Source organism: Mesocricetus auratus, unplaced genomic scaffold (assembly GCF_017639785.1).
Source record: "Mesocricetus auratus isolate SY011 unplaced genomic scaffold, BCM_Maur_2.0 Super-Scaffold_100676, whole genome shotgun sequence".
NCBI classification, from domain to species: domain Eukaryota; kingdom Metazoa; phylum Chordata; class Mammalia; order Rodentia; family Cricetidae; genus Mesocricetus; species Mesocricetus auratus.
This window is the reverse complement of record NW_024429266.1, coordinates 46,146,290-46,164,313: the sequence shown is the minus strand read 5'-3', so window position 1 is coordinate 46,164,313 and position 18,024 is coordinate 46,146,290. Positions and strand designations below refer to the sequence as shown.

The following is an 18,024-nucleotide window of genomic DNA, read 5'->3' as shown; positions in this document are numbered from 1 at the left end:
TAAAAGCCCAGAGACAGATTTGGGGTTCAAACTGAAGATCAGAAAAGCAAAGCAGCCAAGCCACCAGAGTACTCTTACCTCTACCAAGGCTGGGGAAATTCTATCCTAAATGTGGCTGGAAACTAAGTCCCAAGACTAAATGCACACTCTGAGACCCTGCTCCTGTCTTATATATCTCCCTAATGCTGAGATTAAAGGTGTATACCACCACCGCCTGGTTTTATAGATAACTAGTATGGCTGCTGGGATTAAAGGTGTGTATTACCATTGCCTGGCCTTTATGGCTGTGGCTAGCTTTGCATTCTGATCTCCAGACAAGTTTTATTAGATCATAAACAGTGTGTCATCACACTGCACTTATCTGTAGATATAATACTAGGTATTTAGAGTACAGATGGAAATAATACTGGTTTAGAGAAGTGGTAGTAGTAAATTCCAGGGTCCATGAACTCACCAGGCATAGATACTTGCCTAGATTTAAAGTACCAGGCACGAATTTCTTCCTATTGAGTAAGCCCTTCTAATTAAGTGACTGTTGGTTATTACCAAGATGTTAAGTGCCATTATTGCACTCTTGAGTATGTCTTACCATGCTGGTCATAGCTGTGCTTTGTAGGATTGTTGATTTCTTTCCTCCCTTGACAGTTTGTATAGCACCTTTAGATGCTATGAGAGCTATGCCTCAGATGGAAACTTACAGGTTAATTCCAGTTTGATTCCTTCAAGTTTTGTTTCTGAGCATTTGGCATCTTTAGTAATAATGTCTTACCTTCAAGATCTGGAAGGCAGCCAAGGGCAATGGAAATAGTCTCTCTTGTTTTGGGAATCTCTTGGATGCTCAAGCCTTACCACTGAAAGGAGGATTTGCCCTGCCTGGCACTGGGTTTTTGTTAGATTTTTCATAGTTCTGGGGAGAACATTCTCACTATAAGTGACATAACATCATTTAAATTATGTATATATATACATACATGCACACATATATGTTATTACTTATGTATACTTAAGTGAACATTTTCAACCACCTTTAGTATCCTTTATAGTCTCTTCTCCCTCCCCTTTCTCAGTAGTATCTTTTCTTCTGCCTCCCATTTTTCTCATCCTCCTGCACAGAACTTATATCCTATTATACCCTTTTCATAAACCTCTCTAGAGCTCCTTCTTTGTCCTGAATCTATGTTCCCATTTTATTTTCCTGGTTTCTGTCGTCCCTCCTGGTTAGATACTCACATCTAAAGATTCAGAGCTAGCATTCACAAATATGAGGTGTTTGTCTTTCTGGGTGTGAGTTACTTCACTCAGTGTAATTTTTTCTAATTTCACCCTTTTACCTATGAATTTCACGATTTTATTTTTGTTACAGCTGGATAGAATTCCATTGTGTATATGCACCATATCTTCATTACCCATCTGTCTGCTGAAGGGCATTTAGATTGTGAACAGAGCACAAATAAACATAGCTGAGCAAGCACAGCTTGCTCACAATGAAGCTTTTGAAAAAACAGGATTGGAGAAAATGCACTTAATCATGAAAAGGCTATATGCAATAAGCCTATTGCCACCATCATCCTAAATGGAGAAAAATATTAATTTGCAAGTACTGACCTTGGTGGTACAGCCCTATAATACAAATTATTTTCAAGACTGAGGCAAGAAGATTACAAGTTCAAGGTTTGTCTTGGTTACAAAGTGAATTGAAGGCTGGGGTGGGTGACTTAGGAAGACTAAGAAAGTACAGAGATGGCATAGAAAGGGAAACTTGGTCTTAAGAGATGGTTTAATGAATAAAGGTGCATGCCATTAAACCCAATGACCTGATATTGATTCCTGAGACCCACAAGGTAGAAATAGAGAACTGACTCCTTCTATACTTTGTCTTCTGGCCTCTGCAATGTACTGTTGCATGTATGTGCTCCTCCCTGAAGTAAATAAAATGGGAAATAAATAAAAAAATAAGGAAAGAGCAGAGAGATTGTGACTTTTTTCTTAACTCTCTATAGTATACTTAGATCTGAATAAATTCATAAAATAGTTTTAGGAATTCAAGGTGAAACTTAAGTTTCTTATAATGAATTTAGTACTCTTTCCATGGTTTTGTGTGGAGCTGAAGTAGCCATTCCCCACTCTAAGGCAGTGGCTCTCCACTTAGTCACTTGTTTGGCTTCTTTGGAGCTGGAGGCAGGTGGTTTAGTGACTTAGCATTTTTCAACACCTGAATATATATACTATGGTTGGCTGTGCAGTTACTCATGCTTCCCCTTTAAACATGGAGAACAGTAGTTAAAATGCCTGGGACCTTGTGAACCATGGAGGTTAACAAACTTTCAGTAGAATAAAGTACACTAGCCCAAGGAGTAAGGACCACTATAGTATGAGAATGAGGAAGTCACCAGGAAGATAGGAAGCTTGGTTTCATCAGAGGGGTAAAATCTATTTTGAGATGCTTTGTCAAACCAGGACAAACCATGAGTATTGAAAAGTGGTTCTGGGATAAGGTGAGAGGCAGTTTCAATGATTCCTGTCTGTCAGTGACACAAGACTTTACTTTTTTTAAGTATAAAATGTAACAGTTAAAATTTTGTATCTGTGTATGTTTTGTTGAACCCCGAGAACTGCAAATCTGGAAGTCGAGTCTCCATTCTTTTAATGTTTCAAAATGACAGTAAGTTGACAACAAACAAGTAAGTTAAGCTTCCCTTTATTTTATTTTCTTACGTTTTGTAAACTTTAGGCCCTTTGAAGTTTATAGTATAAGGAGCAATAAGGCATCTTCAAAAAATATTCACATAGCCATTTAGTTTTGATTTGACTTCCAACACTATGATGAGTTTCTATTGTGAAGAAATTATTTCCCAAATAAAAGACAAAATTTTATACCCCAACAGCAAAGTAAATGTGAAGTATAAATAAAAATTATTCACACATATTGAGAGTTTGAACTCATCACAAAGATTTTACATGTACAAGGTCTGTGTGATATAGAAGGTCAATTATGGAATCCAACTAGGAAAGTTTTATAGTTAAGTTGTTTCTTAATAACATATTTTCCATAGTCCTCATGTTAAAATATAACAAGCTATCTGTGCTATGACTGCCAAATTTCTAAAAGATCATTAGTTGCCAGGATAGTAAAAAATGTTATAGTGTTTATATGCTGAAAGCTAGCTTCTTTCCCCTCTCTGTTCATTCCACTCTGCAAGTATGCTATAAATTGTGTTACAGTATTTGTGAGCTAATTCTGTTTGGAATGCATTTCCTTTGGGAACTAGAAATCAACTTATGTCTTGGTTTCTGTTTCATTTCTACTTTCATTCTCGTTTTGTATAGTTTTCTAAATTTAGGTTGACACTTGCAACATGCCCTCTTTAGTTTAAACTTTTGGGTAGCAATCAGGAACTTTGGGACTGAACAGTTTTTAGAAGTTTTTGGTACATTTCAGACTTTAAAAATCTGGGATAAGAATCCATTTCCATATGCATATACACAATCTTTTGAGCCTCTTCAAAGCACGTTTGAGTGGGTTCTCGAATGCTTTTGATGATAGCATCTCTTGTTGCACTGTCGATGTTAATCTGAAAAATGAAATTATAGGGTAAGCACAATGGAATCTGGATGCCTGCAACAGAATGCTCTAACTTACTACCCTCCCTTTCAGTGTAACAGGATAGTTTTGGGTGCAGTATTCTAAGGTATCTAAAAGGACTTTCAGGCAATGAAGTATTTGCTCTTTTTAGAAGTAAAAATCTGCCTTTAGCATCCAAGAGCAATAAAGAAAGCATGGAGTCCAAGGCCAGGGAACTCTACAAACCACTGCTTATCTGGGGGATGCCTGTGGTTTGTTAGCGGTAGTCTGCAAACGTGGACGTTTATGAACTGGAGGACTCTTTTTAAAGAGAAACAGAAGTCGGTGGCTGCTTTCAATTTTACCTTCCTTAATTGTCACAAATGCTGTGTTAGCCAAACAAGCCCTGAAATGGGAAGCAAGTGAGGAGAAGTGAAGAAACAGAGAGCGGAAGTGGTTATCTCAGAAGACTAAAAATTTCCAGAAGGGTTTGTGGGAATAGTTGAATAATATAGGGATATGGTTTCCTCCTTCCATGCATTTAACATAATTTTTGATTGTCTCTCTGTCAGGAATCGCAAGGGTAGGCAGCATAAGTGACAGCGGTAGCAGCCACAAGGATGTCAGCTTATGTTGGTTTATGCTGGAGTGCTGTGGCACACAGGACCAACACTACCAGGGAGTTTATGCTGCCAGAGAATTCTTCCAATGACCCATTGGTTCTTTTTAACTTTGCTGGGAATTAAGATAAACCAACGGGTTCTTGATTTTGGATTAAATAGTTCACCTTAAAATCCTAATGCAGTTTTTGGTTGTAAGCCTAGCCTTTAATGACTGAGCCATCTGTAGCCTGTTATGGCTACAAAAGCAGGGGTTGAGTGAGGGTCTGGTTCCTTTATTCCTAAATTATTAGAAGTGAAGCCTTTGAGTTAAGTTTACCCTTTCAATAATAACTAGAATAAAATAAAATAAAAATAGCTGCATAAGGCAACTGTATTGTAATTATGCCGTCTCATGAAAGCACTCCTCAGAATACTTTAAGTGCTAAAGCTGTCTTGGGTAAAAACTGGTCTCTGTTCTCTTAGACTAGCCCTAAATGATTTTGGTGAACTGGTCTCTGGATCACCCACAAACTCCTATAGAACATGACCGTGAGCTGAGGGTTGCCTGCCCTTTAACTGTTATCTCTCCACTTTTAAAACACTCCTTGCTTGTCTCAGATGACTTCTGCCTGTTCACTGGATGCAAATGAGAATGTGACTCCTCCAAGGTACAGTTGAGGAGGAGGTTTTTATTGTAGATAGGAGAGAGAGAAGAGTCAGAGGCATTTGGAAGGATCCGTATGAAACCAGGCCATTGGGGAGGGTGGGGAGGATGGGAGCAAGAGAGGAAGACAAGAGAGAGGAGAGAAGACCAAGAGAGGAGCCTAGGACTAAGAGGACAAAAAAACCCTGGCCCAAATTGATGGTTTTATAGAAATCAGAAGCTGGGGGAAGGAAATCAAGTTCCCTGGGCTGGAGAGGTTTTAGGGTAGGAGTGGGGCTGTATTAGACAGCTGAGAGGAGCCAGGATGCTCTGTCACCTCACAGGTACTTAAGAATTCCTTTATGCTAATATGTACCACATTAGCATATTAGCATATTTAAATATACTAATAGTCATCACAATTAACCATTTGTCCTGAGTTTCTTTGGGACCTGACAATCACAATTTTATTATTTATTTTTGGTTTTTTATTTATATATTTGTCCTTAAAAGCTGGAACAAACTAGTGATCAGGGGCTGCTTCCTGATAACCTGCTTGGGACAATGAATAAAGATTCCATTGAACTTAAAAAAAACCCAAAAACCAAAAACCAAAACATCCTAATGTAGTAGGATTAATGATAGTTCCACACAGGAGGAATTCATGAAGTTCATTAAGTTATCTAACTCTTATGCTTTGTGACAGAAAAATAAGATTAGTAATCCTTTTTTTCCAAGACAGGGTTTCTCTGTGTATCCCTAGCTATCTAGGAACTCACTCTGTAGATCAGGCTGGCTTTGAACTCACAGAAATCTGTCTATCTCTGCTTCCTGAGTGCCGGGATTAAAGGCATGCACCGTCACCACCTGACTGATTAGTAATTCTTAGTTTATGCAATTTTTAGGAGATATTGGGATTGAATATGTTTGTCATGTAATGATGCTTGAGTTATTAGTGTCTTCTAAGGGATACCCCAATGCCATGTCTGATCCTTGTTACCTCTCTAGGGGACTGTGGCTCGATGTAGATACTATAAAGTTTCTTTGCCCTAGAAATTCTGCTCCTCCTCGAGGCAATTTTCTTGTAGGTTTCACATGCCATCCAGAATTTAATGTTCTCGTCACTGTGCTCTAGTTTTAAATACGCTGTGTACACTATTGGACCATCTGAAAGCAGAGAAATGTGATCAGTTTCATGGGTTAACAGTTATCAAACATTTAAGCAACAATTCATACTGTTTAATACAGAAACCTGAAGAAGAACCCCAAAGATACAGAAAAGTAAGACTATTAACCACACACTCAGGTCTCTTCTCATCTAAAGCATGTTTAGCAATGCCACTAGTTGGTGAAGGTACCCCTTTGTTCTGAGTCACTCAGTGGATGTGCCTATGACAGAAAGGCCAGGAGATGTCATAAGAACCCACACAAATGGCTTAAGCTACACTGGCTGGCAGAGCTCTCCCAAATAAAGTTACATAACATATTTAAGACCTCACAGCAAACTGATAGGTGAGAACTAGGTTAAGAATCTGGCAAGGCAGGGGTGGGAGGAAAGTATCCAAGCTATGTATGAGTGATACTTTGATGAGGCAGAGTTGGCGGGAGTGTTTCTCAGTGTCCAATCAGCAGGAGAACAGGAAGATGAAGAATTGAACATCATACTCATGGTTTATGGTTCAAACCAGAAATAAGGACCAAGTAAGGAATGGAATCCAGAGGGATGTTGGACATCTTCTCAGAACCTAACACAGGGCCATGTGTTGTGCCAAATGTAACCATCCAATGACACCTGCTGCTTAGATGGTTATCTTAAGCTCTGGTCTTGAACAGCCCCTGGGGTACATTGATGAGCAGAGTGGAAGGACTTTTATTAAGGCTCCATTTTTCAGGAGCTTGTGCTCATAGATTAGACATGCTCCCAAGTGTTTAACTTGTTACTCATCATCCCTGGGAGTGTCAAGCAGTCTCAAGGTTTGAGACAAATACTTTGAGATTGCCACTCAACTTTCGGTGACTGTGAAGTCCTTTGTCGTATCTGAGACATTTAATTGCTAAATGATAAAATGACGAAGTAACTTTCCATTGATGTTAGTAGAAATGTGTTTAGTCAGACTGAATGCAAGACCACTGACAGACTGACTGTGTGAATTTTTTCTTTTACAAAGTGCGCTATTGATGTTTACAAGTTGATGAGTTTCAAGGTCAGTACCTGCCCAGGAAACTGTTACCACAAGTTGTGCCACCAGTGCCCAATTCTAAGTATAGAATTTAGCTAACAAAATTTTTAATTGGCATCATTAAAAAGTTATGATTGAATGGAATAGAAGTGGCGAATAAAGTCATATTTTCCTGCATCTTCATAGGAGACATTATTGGATCAATTTCCTAGCACTAGAAAGTCAGAAAATCCCTTGATCTTCACATTGTATTAGTAGTAATATAGGAAGATAGACAACATTCTATATTCAAGGAAAATGACATAGATAGAAGTAAATACCACTTATAAAAAAACATCAGGGTTGGTGAAGACTGGTAATCTGCAAGAAATATGGCATCCAGGGGATGCACAGACCTGAAGCATAGCTCACTGTGATGTGGGCAGTCAACCCACAGTGAATGAGAGAGGTTTGAAAGAAACTTCCTCTTGACTGGGAGCACAGATCAGATGAGGGTACAGCACATACAGATATGTAGCCTACGAAGTGACATTGGTTACATATTACTACCCAGTACGAAATACATTATAACTTATATTTCATGCAAGACATTTATTTTCCTGCTGACATGACTTTGGGATGGCCCTTGCCTTGCTATAAGCACTGAAAATCGGGAGCAGAAAACACAGTTGTAGTTATTAGCTCTCCTGCTAGAGAAATAGCCAAAGCTGTGGACAAAGTTAAAAACAAAACAAAAAGCCATTACTACTCTGACAAGACAAATTGAAAGCCCCAAATTTCCAATATGCACTGAAATTTATTAAAAATGAAGGAATTTATATAGTTGATATTTAGAGGAATTTTGACTGAAGACTTAGGGATAGAAAGCAAGGGCTTCGAAATAGTGAAATAAGCTATAAATCAGAAAATAGAGATTGGTGAAGTCCACAGGTCACTTAAGAGATGATCCCTGACAAGTTGGATGGTTAGGTAGATGGGTGGGTGGTATGGGGGTGGGAATACAGTCTGGAAACCCTTATTAGGTTGTATATTATATCTGAATTTGTATTTGCCATATAAATTCTTGCTCCAGAACCCAACTGTACCTACTCCTGCCTTCCCTAGCTTCTTATGTAAGAGATGAATAAATACCTTTTTTTCTTTAGCTGGAATAATGGTTTCACAACTGCTAATGTAACCATTTCCTAAATTATGTTATTCTATATGTGATAGATGTAACACACAGGTATTTGCTGCAGTAGTACCTATTTGATTCTCAGTGATTTCCTGGTCCTCTAAGAGGTGCACATTTCCGCACCCCACTTACCTCTGCACTGGCCACTGGATTTGTGCTGGTCAGTGAGAGTCAGGCAAAAGTGAGTTGTAAGGTGGAAGCTGTGGCTCTTTTCTCCGCTTGTCATGTGGGGAATAAATCTAGAAGAAATCTGATCTTTTAGCCTAATGCCAGAACTACGACATGGAACAGAGTTGAAACTGACCTCAGTTGCCATATATCATGAATGAAAAGAGAGCCTTCTTATAATCAACTAGGAATTTTATGGTACTTATTATTGCATCATAATTTTGCAAAAGTTGACCCAGAGTAGTGGAACCTATATAGTATTTCAGACATGACTCTAGTGTGCAGAGTAACTAGGCTTACACAATTGGTTTATTTTATAGATATTTGTGTACACCAGATTAGTTTTTGTCTGAGAATACTAACTAGGTACTTAAGCAAGCAGCTGGAAAAGTATCTGTGTGAAAAAATTTCTGGAATCTTAGTAGATGTTAAGTACAAAATTGAACTGCTGAGTTTATAGTTGTATTGAATCATACTACAAGTGAATTACAAGGTGAAATGTTTTCCTAAATTAGGTGGTGGAGCCCCAAATAGTCCATTTTGAAGTTTCAAATGATGCTCAGGAGACTCAATGGTGCTTACTGAATGAAAGATAAAGACCAGGACTGCTCATTTGAGAGGATGAGAAAATCAGTTTGTGTCATATGTTGTGAATGTGTTCTCCTCTCAAAATGTGAGTGGTAGCATTCATAATCTCTGTATTGCTTTTTAAAAAGTAGTCAGCGAGATGAGTATGTTTCCGACACACAAAGTGACGTGCCACAGTTATCTTGATGGGGAAGGAACATATTGAGTATTTTTAGCTGAGTCAGTATAATGCCCTATCTTTCCCAAATCATGCTTCCTGTGCAAGGCAAGTCTTAACCATTCATTAAATCTTGCAGGTGAGCTGTGGCCATTAGTACAAATTGAAATACGTGTGAACTAATTTTAAACTCATGTACTTTCATTCTGCACCACTAGGAATATAGAGGTTTATAATTCTACTAGGAGTTCTATAAGCACTTGTAGTAAATCTTCTGTTTTATTAAAATTTGTGTTTTGTAGTTAGAGTTTTCCTGACTTTTCTATTCTTTTTATGTGTTAATGACACTGTTATACTGTTGAATTATTTTCTGTTATTTGCAGGTTATTTTGAGGTATGTTTGTAACCATCTTATATGAGAAACCTTCAGCCAGTCTACCAAATGTTCCTTTCAGTATTGTTAGGAATTTCATTAGAGGAACAGTGTTTTTAAAAGTCTGGTCATATTATACCCTACCAACACCTTTCCATAGCTCAAATGAACAAGGCCATAGCTTTTGACTGCACTTGCCAGACTCACTGGGCAGAGACTCTACCCTCATACCCATCTGTATTCACTCCTAAATGTAATGCCTGAGCCATGTTCAGACATACTTTTCTAAACACACTTCATGGTTATGTGATGTGTCATTCATTTATATAGTTTATTTCCTGTGTTGTGCTTTATACCTTGACCTGAGACTTGGCTTATGGATCACAAATACTGGAAAAAGTTCTCTGAACTCCCCTGGTTGCCTAAATATGTACTGTTAGTTGGTAAACAGTCATAGTATAGGGAGGATCTATAACTGCAATAAATATATTATGCTCTATTATATTTGTTGATTTCTTCCAATTGTTCTCCCATTCCATGAGAAGCTATAAGAGTCAGCACTGCAGGCTATTGATCACTGTATATACAGTTTCTATACACTGGTAAATGGCAGCTGCTGGTGGATAGACGTTTTATAACCTAGACTGCTGTATCCTTCATGCTTCTACATTTTAAAGGACTCTCTTATAAGTCTTAAGAAGTGAAGCAGGCTCTAATCATTCCCCATACAGGAGGTACTGAATACTGGAGGATTATAACAGTATACCATGGCTTTTCATTTTCTGACAGTGGGGGAAAAGTGCAGCTGAATTGCAATGTCTAAAAAAGGTCATTTCTTTTTTCAACCTGCCAGGATAAAACAGTGCATGAGAAACTGGAGAAGACAGAAAGTGCTAAATGTAACTCAGCTGAGGCGAGGTTGTACAGTAATGTAAGGTGTGATGGGGTAACCACGGCAACAGCAGTGGTTAGCAGGGATTAGGATAATTGACAGCATAGGAAGCTGCCAATCCTTAGTGGGAGGCAGGGGATCTCTCACAGATGGAGAGAGCTGAGACAATGCACAGGAGGGAGCACCAAGATCCATCAGTGGCTTCTCCTGTCAGCTCTGTGCCACTGAAACAATAAAGATGCTCCACCAGCCGGGTGCTTCATCAGGATAGAGCGATCTCAGTGCTTTGAGCAGCTCGCCAGCCCTACACTGTTAAATCCAGAGGTTTTAAGATTGTCTACCTGCTATTATGATAATTTACAAGAGCGAGTATAAAATACATTTAAGTATAATTCGGACCCAATGCAAAGGATTAATGCCAGCTCTTACTTAGAACCCCTGCCTTTTCAGAATGTTGTTGGTGAACCAGCTGAACAGGACACAGGAAAGCCCACAGATTTCACTGTAAATTTTAAATGATCTATCAGAAATGTATACTTGTCAACTGTTGTTTCCTTGATATCATAGCCCTAGAATTTTCCAGAAGAGCTATTTTGATTCCTTTTTTGTACTGGCTAAATCTTTTCTAGAAGGGTTCATGGGGGAATGTGTGGATCTCCCTAAGAAGGGGAAATAAAAGAGATTTCATGAGCAGACCGAGGGTGGGTAGGGATGGGAACACAAGTAGTCAGGTTGATGGGGATGCAAAGGGAGAGAGTACTGGAAGAGACTACTGGAACTGGAGGCATTTTGGGGTCAGGTAAAATCCTGTTGCAAAGGAATCTTCCAGGAATCTACAAGGACAACCCCAGCTAAGACTCTTAGCAATAACAGATAGATAGGCTGAACTGGCTATCTCCTTACCAGATTGGTGCCTAGCCCAATTGTCATCAGAGAGGCTTTATCCAGAAACTGATGGAAACAGATGCAGACCCACAGCCGAACATTGAGTGGAGTTTAAAGAATCCTGCAGAAGGGGGGCGAAAGGATTGTAGGAGACAGAAGGGTCAAGGGCACCACAAGAAAACCCACAGAATGAACTAACCTGGGCACACAGGGCCTCACAGACTGAACCGACAACCAGGGAGCCTGCACGGGACGCACCTGCATATATGTTACTGTTGTGTCGCTCGGTCCTCTTATGGGACTCCTAGCAGTGGGAACAGGGGCTGTCTGTGACTCTTTTACTGGCATTTGGGACTCTACTCCTCATACTGGGTTGCCTTATCCAGCCTTAATACACAAGGAGCTTAGTCTTAATGCAGCTTGATATGCCGTGTTTTGTTGATACTCATAGGAGATCAGCTCTTTTCTAAACAGGATAAATGGATTGGAAGATTAGGGGATTGGGCCTGGGAACAGAGTCATCAAATTGCATCTTTGGGTTCATTGTTCACCTTTTCTCCGTTTTTCTGTGTCTCACACACTTCTCAGGAGTTGAAGACCATATTGTATTATCTACTGCTTTGAAAATAGCATCTTAGATTCCACATATAAGTGAGAATATGTAGTATTGTCTGCGTGAGTCTGACTAGTTTCATTTCTAAAATTGTTTGTGTGTGTGTGTAGTATGTGTGTGAGTGCTGGCTCAAGCATGCCATGCCATGTTGAGGTCAGGACAGTTTAGGATGTCAGTCCTTGCTGTCCAGCATGTTTGAGGCAGTATCTTTGACTGATTTGCCCAGAAGTTTTGGAGAATCTCCAGTCTCCACCTTCCGTCTTCCTGTAGGCATGCTGGAATTACAAGTGCACCACTGCTTCTGGCTTTTTTGGGTGTGGTGATCTGAACTCCAGACTTTATGATTACAGGACAGGCAGGTAATCTACTGAGCAATCTCCCTAGCTGCCTGGTTTATTTTTCATGTAATTATCTCCAGATGTATCCATGTCCCAGCAAACAACTAAGTCTTATTCTTTTTATGGTTAAGCAGTATTTCATTATGAACACACACACACACACACACACACACACACACCAGTCACATTTTCTTTACCAATTTAACTACCTCAGCACTGACACTAGTTCCGTATCTTGTTGACTGAGGATAGTGTTGTGAAAAAATTCAAGTACTGTTGGTTTCTCCACATTCATATTTCAACTTCGTTGGCTATGTAGAAAGTACTGAGACTGCTGGATCATATGGTGGGTTTTTTTTTACTTTGAAACTCCAGACACACTAGAATTAATCTGTATTACCATCAACAGTGTACAAGCAGTTCCCTTTCTTCCCATCCTTGGCAGCACTTTTTACTTATTGTCCTTTGACAGTGGTTATGCTGAGAGGTCTATAATAATAGCCCATTGTGGTTTGATGTGCATTTTCTTGAATGGTGAGCCGTTTTTCTTACCATTACTAACCATTTGTACACTCTCTTTTGGGAAATGTCCATACAAGCCATTTATCCATTTTAAATCTGATTGTTGTTGTCATTATTATTTTTACTGTTGAATTATCTCCTTACATATGCTGGAAATCAATACTTCTTTAATTGAATAGTTTGTAAGTACTTTATCCATTCTTTACGATGCATTCTTACTTTCTTGACTGCATGGAAGTCTTTCCATTTGGTATAATCTGGTTTGTCAGTTTTTGCTTTTGTTACCTGTGTGTGGGGGTTATAAGTATATAAATTTATGCCTATACCTAGATTCTGAAGTATTTCTCCTATATTTTATTCTAATAATTTTATGTATGTACATTCAAGTCTTTTGAGTAATTTGTATATGATGAGGGAGAGAGGCCAAGTTTCTTCTGCATTTAGATATCTCCTTCTAATTGCCCCAGAAGCACCAGTTAAAGATCGTTTTCTTTCTCTAATGAGTTTCCTTATTGCCTTTCTTAAAAAAATGTGTTCTCTGGAAAGTGGTTGATTTGTTTCTGAAATATTCCATTCTATTATATAAGATTCTGAATTTTTCATACCAGTACCTTGCTGTTTAGATGATATCAATTTTATGTTTTGAAACCTGATGTTATAATGCGTCTGCTTTTGGCTTATTAGTTTTCTCTTCCTGGTTGATTTTACATTTTTTTATGGTTCCAAAGAAATCTTAGAAGTGTTTTTATTTAATTATGTGAAATACAATAGATAATTTGATAAGGAACTTTAAAAAGTTTCTATGCATTTGTTTACATAATTTCCAAAATTCCAAATATTATGGATACCTAGTTTTACTCCCCCATGATCACAGAAGATAATGTCATGATTTCAAGTTTTACATTTTGTTGAGAATTGGTTATGCAGCCCAACATGTGAAATATCCTGGAGCATGCCCTTTGTGATAGTAAGAAATGTGTATTTTGTAGCTCTTTGATGCAATGGCCTATGAGCTTGTGTTCATCAGTCTGTATTATAGTCTAATTCCAAAGCTTGTTTGCCCATTTTTGTCCCCTGACGACAGCAGAGCACTGCAAAGTCTACCTCCCCAAGGAAGACCTTGTGCATTTGATTCTTCCAGCTTTGGCCACACATTCAATTTTCTTTTTGATATCTCTTGATTGTTTTATGGCTATTATTTTATTTCTTTCAATTGCTTTTTACTTAAAGTATGTTTTACCTCACACATGTATAACAATTCTTGCTAGGTTCTTGTTTCCACACTCATGGTTTATCTTTTCCTTTGTTCCTTTTAGTCTTTGTAGCATCTCCTTACAGCTAAAGTAATTTTCTTGAAGAAGTACACTGTTGGGTCTAGATTTTTGTGTTATTTTTCAAAAACCTAGTTTGTCCTATCAGCCTATATACTTTAGTTGAGTTATTTAATCTGTTTATATTTGGTATTATTAATGATGAAAAATGACAGTTTTGTCATTTTTTTGTTTTATGTATCTTTTCTGTTTCTTCCTCTCCTGTTCATTTTTGTGGCTTGGTGGTGTCCCTGTACTGATAGAGAGTTGAGAATCCTCTTCCATTGTCACCCTTTCACTCCATTTTTTTGAGTTTTTGCAGTTTTGTACATTTTTATAGTGATAATCACCCTTCTGCTTCTAGATACTGCATCCTTGAACATCTTTTGCAGAGCTAATAAAATGCTGACGAATTTCTTGAGATTTTGTTTTATTTAGGAAAGTTTTTACTTCTCTTTCATCTTTGGATGATAGTTTTGATGGGTATAGTAATTTTGGCTGAAATTTTTCTTTTCCAGCTTTGCATATATCATGCCATCCTCTCCTACTCTGTAAAATAACTATTGGTAAGTTTGCTGTTAGTCTGATGGGAATTCCAAGTGACTTGCTGCTTTCAGGAAAGAGCTTTTTATTTATTTACTTGCTTACACAAACACACACATACATGTATACATACATACATACATATATAGACATCACTCACACATACATATATACATACATACACACATACATATATAGACAACACACACACTCACACACACACACACTCACACACACACACGGAAGTAGTGATGAGAACTAAATGCATGGCCTTATGTATAGCTATGCCAGAGCTCTACCACTGATCTTCAGAGCTAGCCTCTTCTAATTTATGGAATTCCATTTTACTTCTTATTTTGACGGTTTGACTACAATATATTTTGTTACAGAGAAACCACAAATATTTCTAGTCAGCCATCTTCCAATCTCTATTGTTTTTCTTCTCATTTCCACATCGAAATTCACAAAAATTGCATTATATATCTTCCCTTGCTCCTACCATGCTGCTGTAAATGCTTTTGTTGAGGTACCCAGAGCTTCTATGTTATCATACCTAATGGGCCCCACTCTGACCTGATTTCTCTCTAGCCATAACCACAGTTCATGGTACTTTTCCTGAAAGAACTGTTGCCTCTGACTTCCGTGGTAATACATGCTTTTTGTTCATCATTAATTCACCAGATAATCCTTTTGCCTCCACTGGTTCTTGTTTCTGAACTCTGGAATATCACCATGTACCCTAGCATCATCTCTTTGGCTTCCTTCTTTATCCTAACTCTTCCAGTAATCTCTTGGACTCATAGCTTTTCCTAGCACCTAGATGTTAATCATTTCCAAGTTTGTCTGCTCTCCTCAGTTCTGATTTTAGCAGGGTTATTGAAATATCTTTCTAACTAGTTTCCCTTTGTTTTTCTTCAGAAAAGAGCTTGGGAGTGCTTTAAAAATATATTGATCTTTGGTTAGTGCTCAGAGTAAGTTTAGACACTTGGCCATGGAGGTCTTCTGCAGCAGACATAGAACACTTCCTTTCAGGTATTTGCAGACATGAGTCTCACATTATTGGACCTTTCAGATATGTTTTCCTGCTACTTAGCTTCATATTCAAAGACCTCAGCACAGATGTCTGCTTCTTATGACTCATATCTTCATTCTTCGTTCAAATCTTATTCCTTCTGACAGTTTTACTCTCTGTCAGAGTTTCTGGCCGTTCTACTCCTTCCGACAGTTTTCTTCTCTGTCAACAATTCTCAGCTGAATTATTGTTAGCCCCGTGTCTTCTTTCCATATCACTTGATTTTATTTTTTTCAAAGCACTTACTTTATGTAATTGTCTATCTATTAGTTTTCTCGTTCTTTGTCTCCTCTGTTTAAATGGGGTGCGTAGGCTGGGTGCAGATATACTCCCTTCACCTCATTTCCTCCCTCATGTTGCTCCCTCAGATACATGGTAGGATTGTTTGAACCATCCAAGTGATATTTTTCTTTGTATAAAGCAAAATATATCAGTGAACAACTTCCATTGTTATCTTTTGAAAATTAGTTTACTCCTGGCAGTAGAAGGTAGGTCCCTATTGCTGAAAACACCATGTACTATGGACACAGGACCTCCCCTGAAGACTGGCTTTCATAGTATAAGAGGGTACCTACAACACAAACTTCCAAAGGAGGGAAGCTACTGACAGTCCAGCTATGACACATATGAACCAGAACAATGGTCATGCAGCATGATAATTCTAAGTGGGCAGTAGTGTAACATATACCTTGGTAATAACCTACAGTTTTCTAATTGGATTTATGAGCCACTCAACAAGAAGGAAATCATGTCTGGTACTGGAAACCTAGCCAATTACCCAGGGCTAGTGAAGTAATGGATCTTGGAGGAGAAACTATAATCGCAACTTTATTAAACAAGCACAATTTCTGTCTGAATTCTAAATATTTGTGCCTATACCCACAGGTAAGTGTAGTCCTTAGCCCTCATCAAGACACTTTTCTTTGCTGCAGACAGATGTCACTGCAGAAAACCACAACCACTCAACATGTAGAGTTCTGGAGCCCAGTCCTAGTGGATACATCTATGCCTAAGTGTCAGACATCATTTCAGAAGAAGCAGCAGAAAGAGCCAGAGGAATGGTGAGTTTGCAGTGATTTTGTGTCTCCTAGGAATTTAGAAGCTACACTCGTAAAGTCTCACCAGCATGGTTCCTTATACATGAGTTGAACAAGGACAATAGACATGCTAAACCTGATGGGAGAAAGCCCATGAGGCCTCAACTCTAGGCAAAGAACTGCAGACAACAAAGAATGCTGAAAGCTGTAGACAAAGCCTTCCCAGGGAATAGCAAAATAACAAATTGATTATCCAAAACTGCATGGTCAGTCATGAAAACATGGGCACAGGCAGAATTGTACAAATTGAACAGTTGGTGTGTGTGTGTGTTTGTGTGTGTGTGTGTGTGTGTGTGTGTGTGAGTGTGTGTGTATGTGTGTAACAACAATGGATGAAAACAGATACCATGAATTGGAAAGAAATAAATGGGGAGGGTATGAGGTTTGGAGGAAGTAAAGGAAAGGGAGAAATGTATAATCTCAAAAAATAAAAGAAATAAATAAAAAAGAAATCTGTCACCAAAAAGATAAAAAGAAAATTGGTTAATGTATGTAATGTATTTATGTGTCTTCCACATTATAGAGTCTGTATATTTTAAGAAGTTTGATCCTTTCCTTTCTTGTTTGAAGACTCCTGGGATTTTAAGTGATTTTTGGTCTTCTATAATTTCAAATGTTCCTTTCTGTATCTTTTCTGCTTTTGCTAATCTCAATTAGTGTTTGGTTACCAGGAACACCAAAACAGCTATTTTTCCCATTTTCATGTTGGGAAAGCCTGAAGCCTTGATGGCAATTTTGTTTCAGTTGCAAAGTCTGGGTTCCTATTGTTTGAGGGAAAATCTTATATAATTCCAGTTAGTTTCTTGGATAGATGATTTTTCCTGACATATTTATATTCTTGTTACTTCTGAAAAAATATTTTCTAAAAATTTAGATGTTTCATATGAATTTTTAGTCATATATAGACTTTTAACATTTGTAGAGTATTTCCTGCTGCATTCATTGTGGATACTTTTTAAAGGATACTGACCTTCACATCAAACATCAAGGAATCAAAACTGCATTTCTTCATTTAAAATAGATCCATTTATCTATACAGGCTTACTCCTAAATAATTTCCTATATTTAAACTACTGCTAGTGAGCTCTTTATGTAGCCTTAGGAATTTTTTTTGTCAGAAGATAGTATTTTTAAAAAGGATTTTTGTTGCCTTTGGAATTCCATTCATGGTGCTTGTAAAAGTTGCTTTAATAACTATTTTCTGTCTTTCCACAGTCTACCATAAATGGTGATTGTGCCTTTTTTTAACAGGCTTTCAAATTTTGAAAAACAAAAAGCATTTTCTTACTGTGTAGTTTTATTTGT

At 38.0% G+C, this 18,024-nt stretch overlaps 1 protein-coding gene across 1 annotated transcript in view; it reads right to left on the bottom strand.

Annotated features, from left to right (window-relative positions):
- Nucleotides 1-2,686: 2,686 nt before the first annotated feature.
- Rgs13 (regulator of G protein signaling 13) overlaps nt 2,687-18,024 on the bottom strand; it is a 28,794-nt gene continuing 13,456 nt past the window's right edge. Inside the window, exons 5-6 of the mRNA XM_005073462.3 lie at nt 5,808-5,974; nt 2,687-3,572 (exon numbers count right to left, since the gene is read on the bottom strand). Coding sequence (XP_005073519.2) covers nt 3,390-3,572; nt 5,808-5,974 — 350 coding nt within the window. The 3' untranslated portion in view covers nt 2,687-3,389. The remainder of the gene's footprint in view (nt 3,573-5,807; nt 5,975-18,024) is intronic.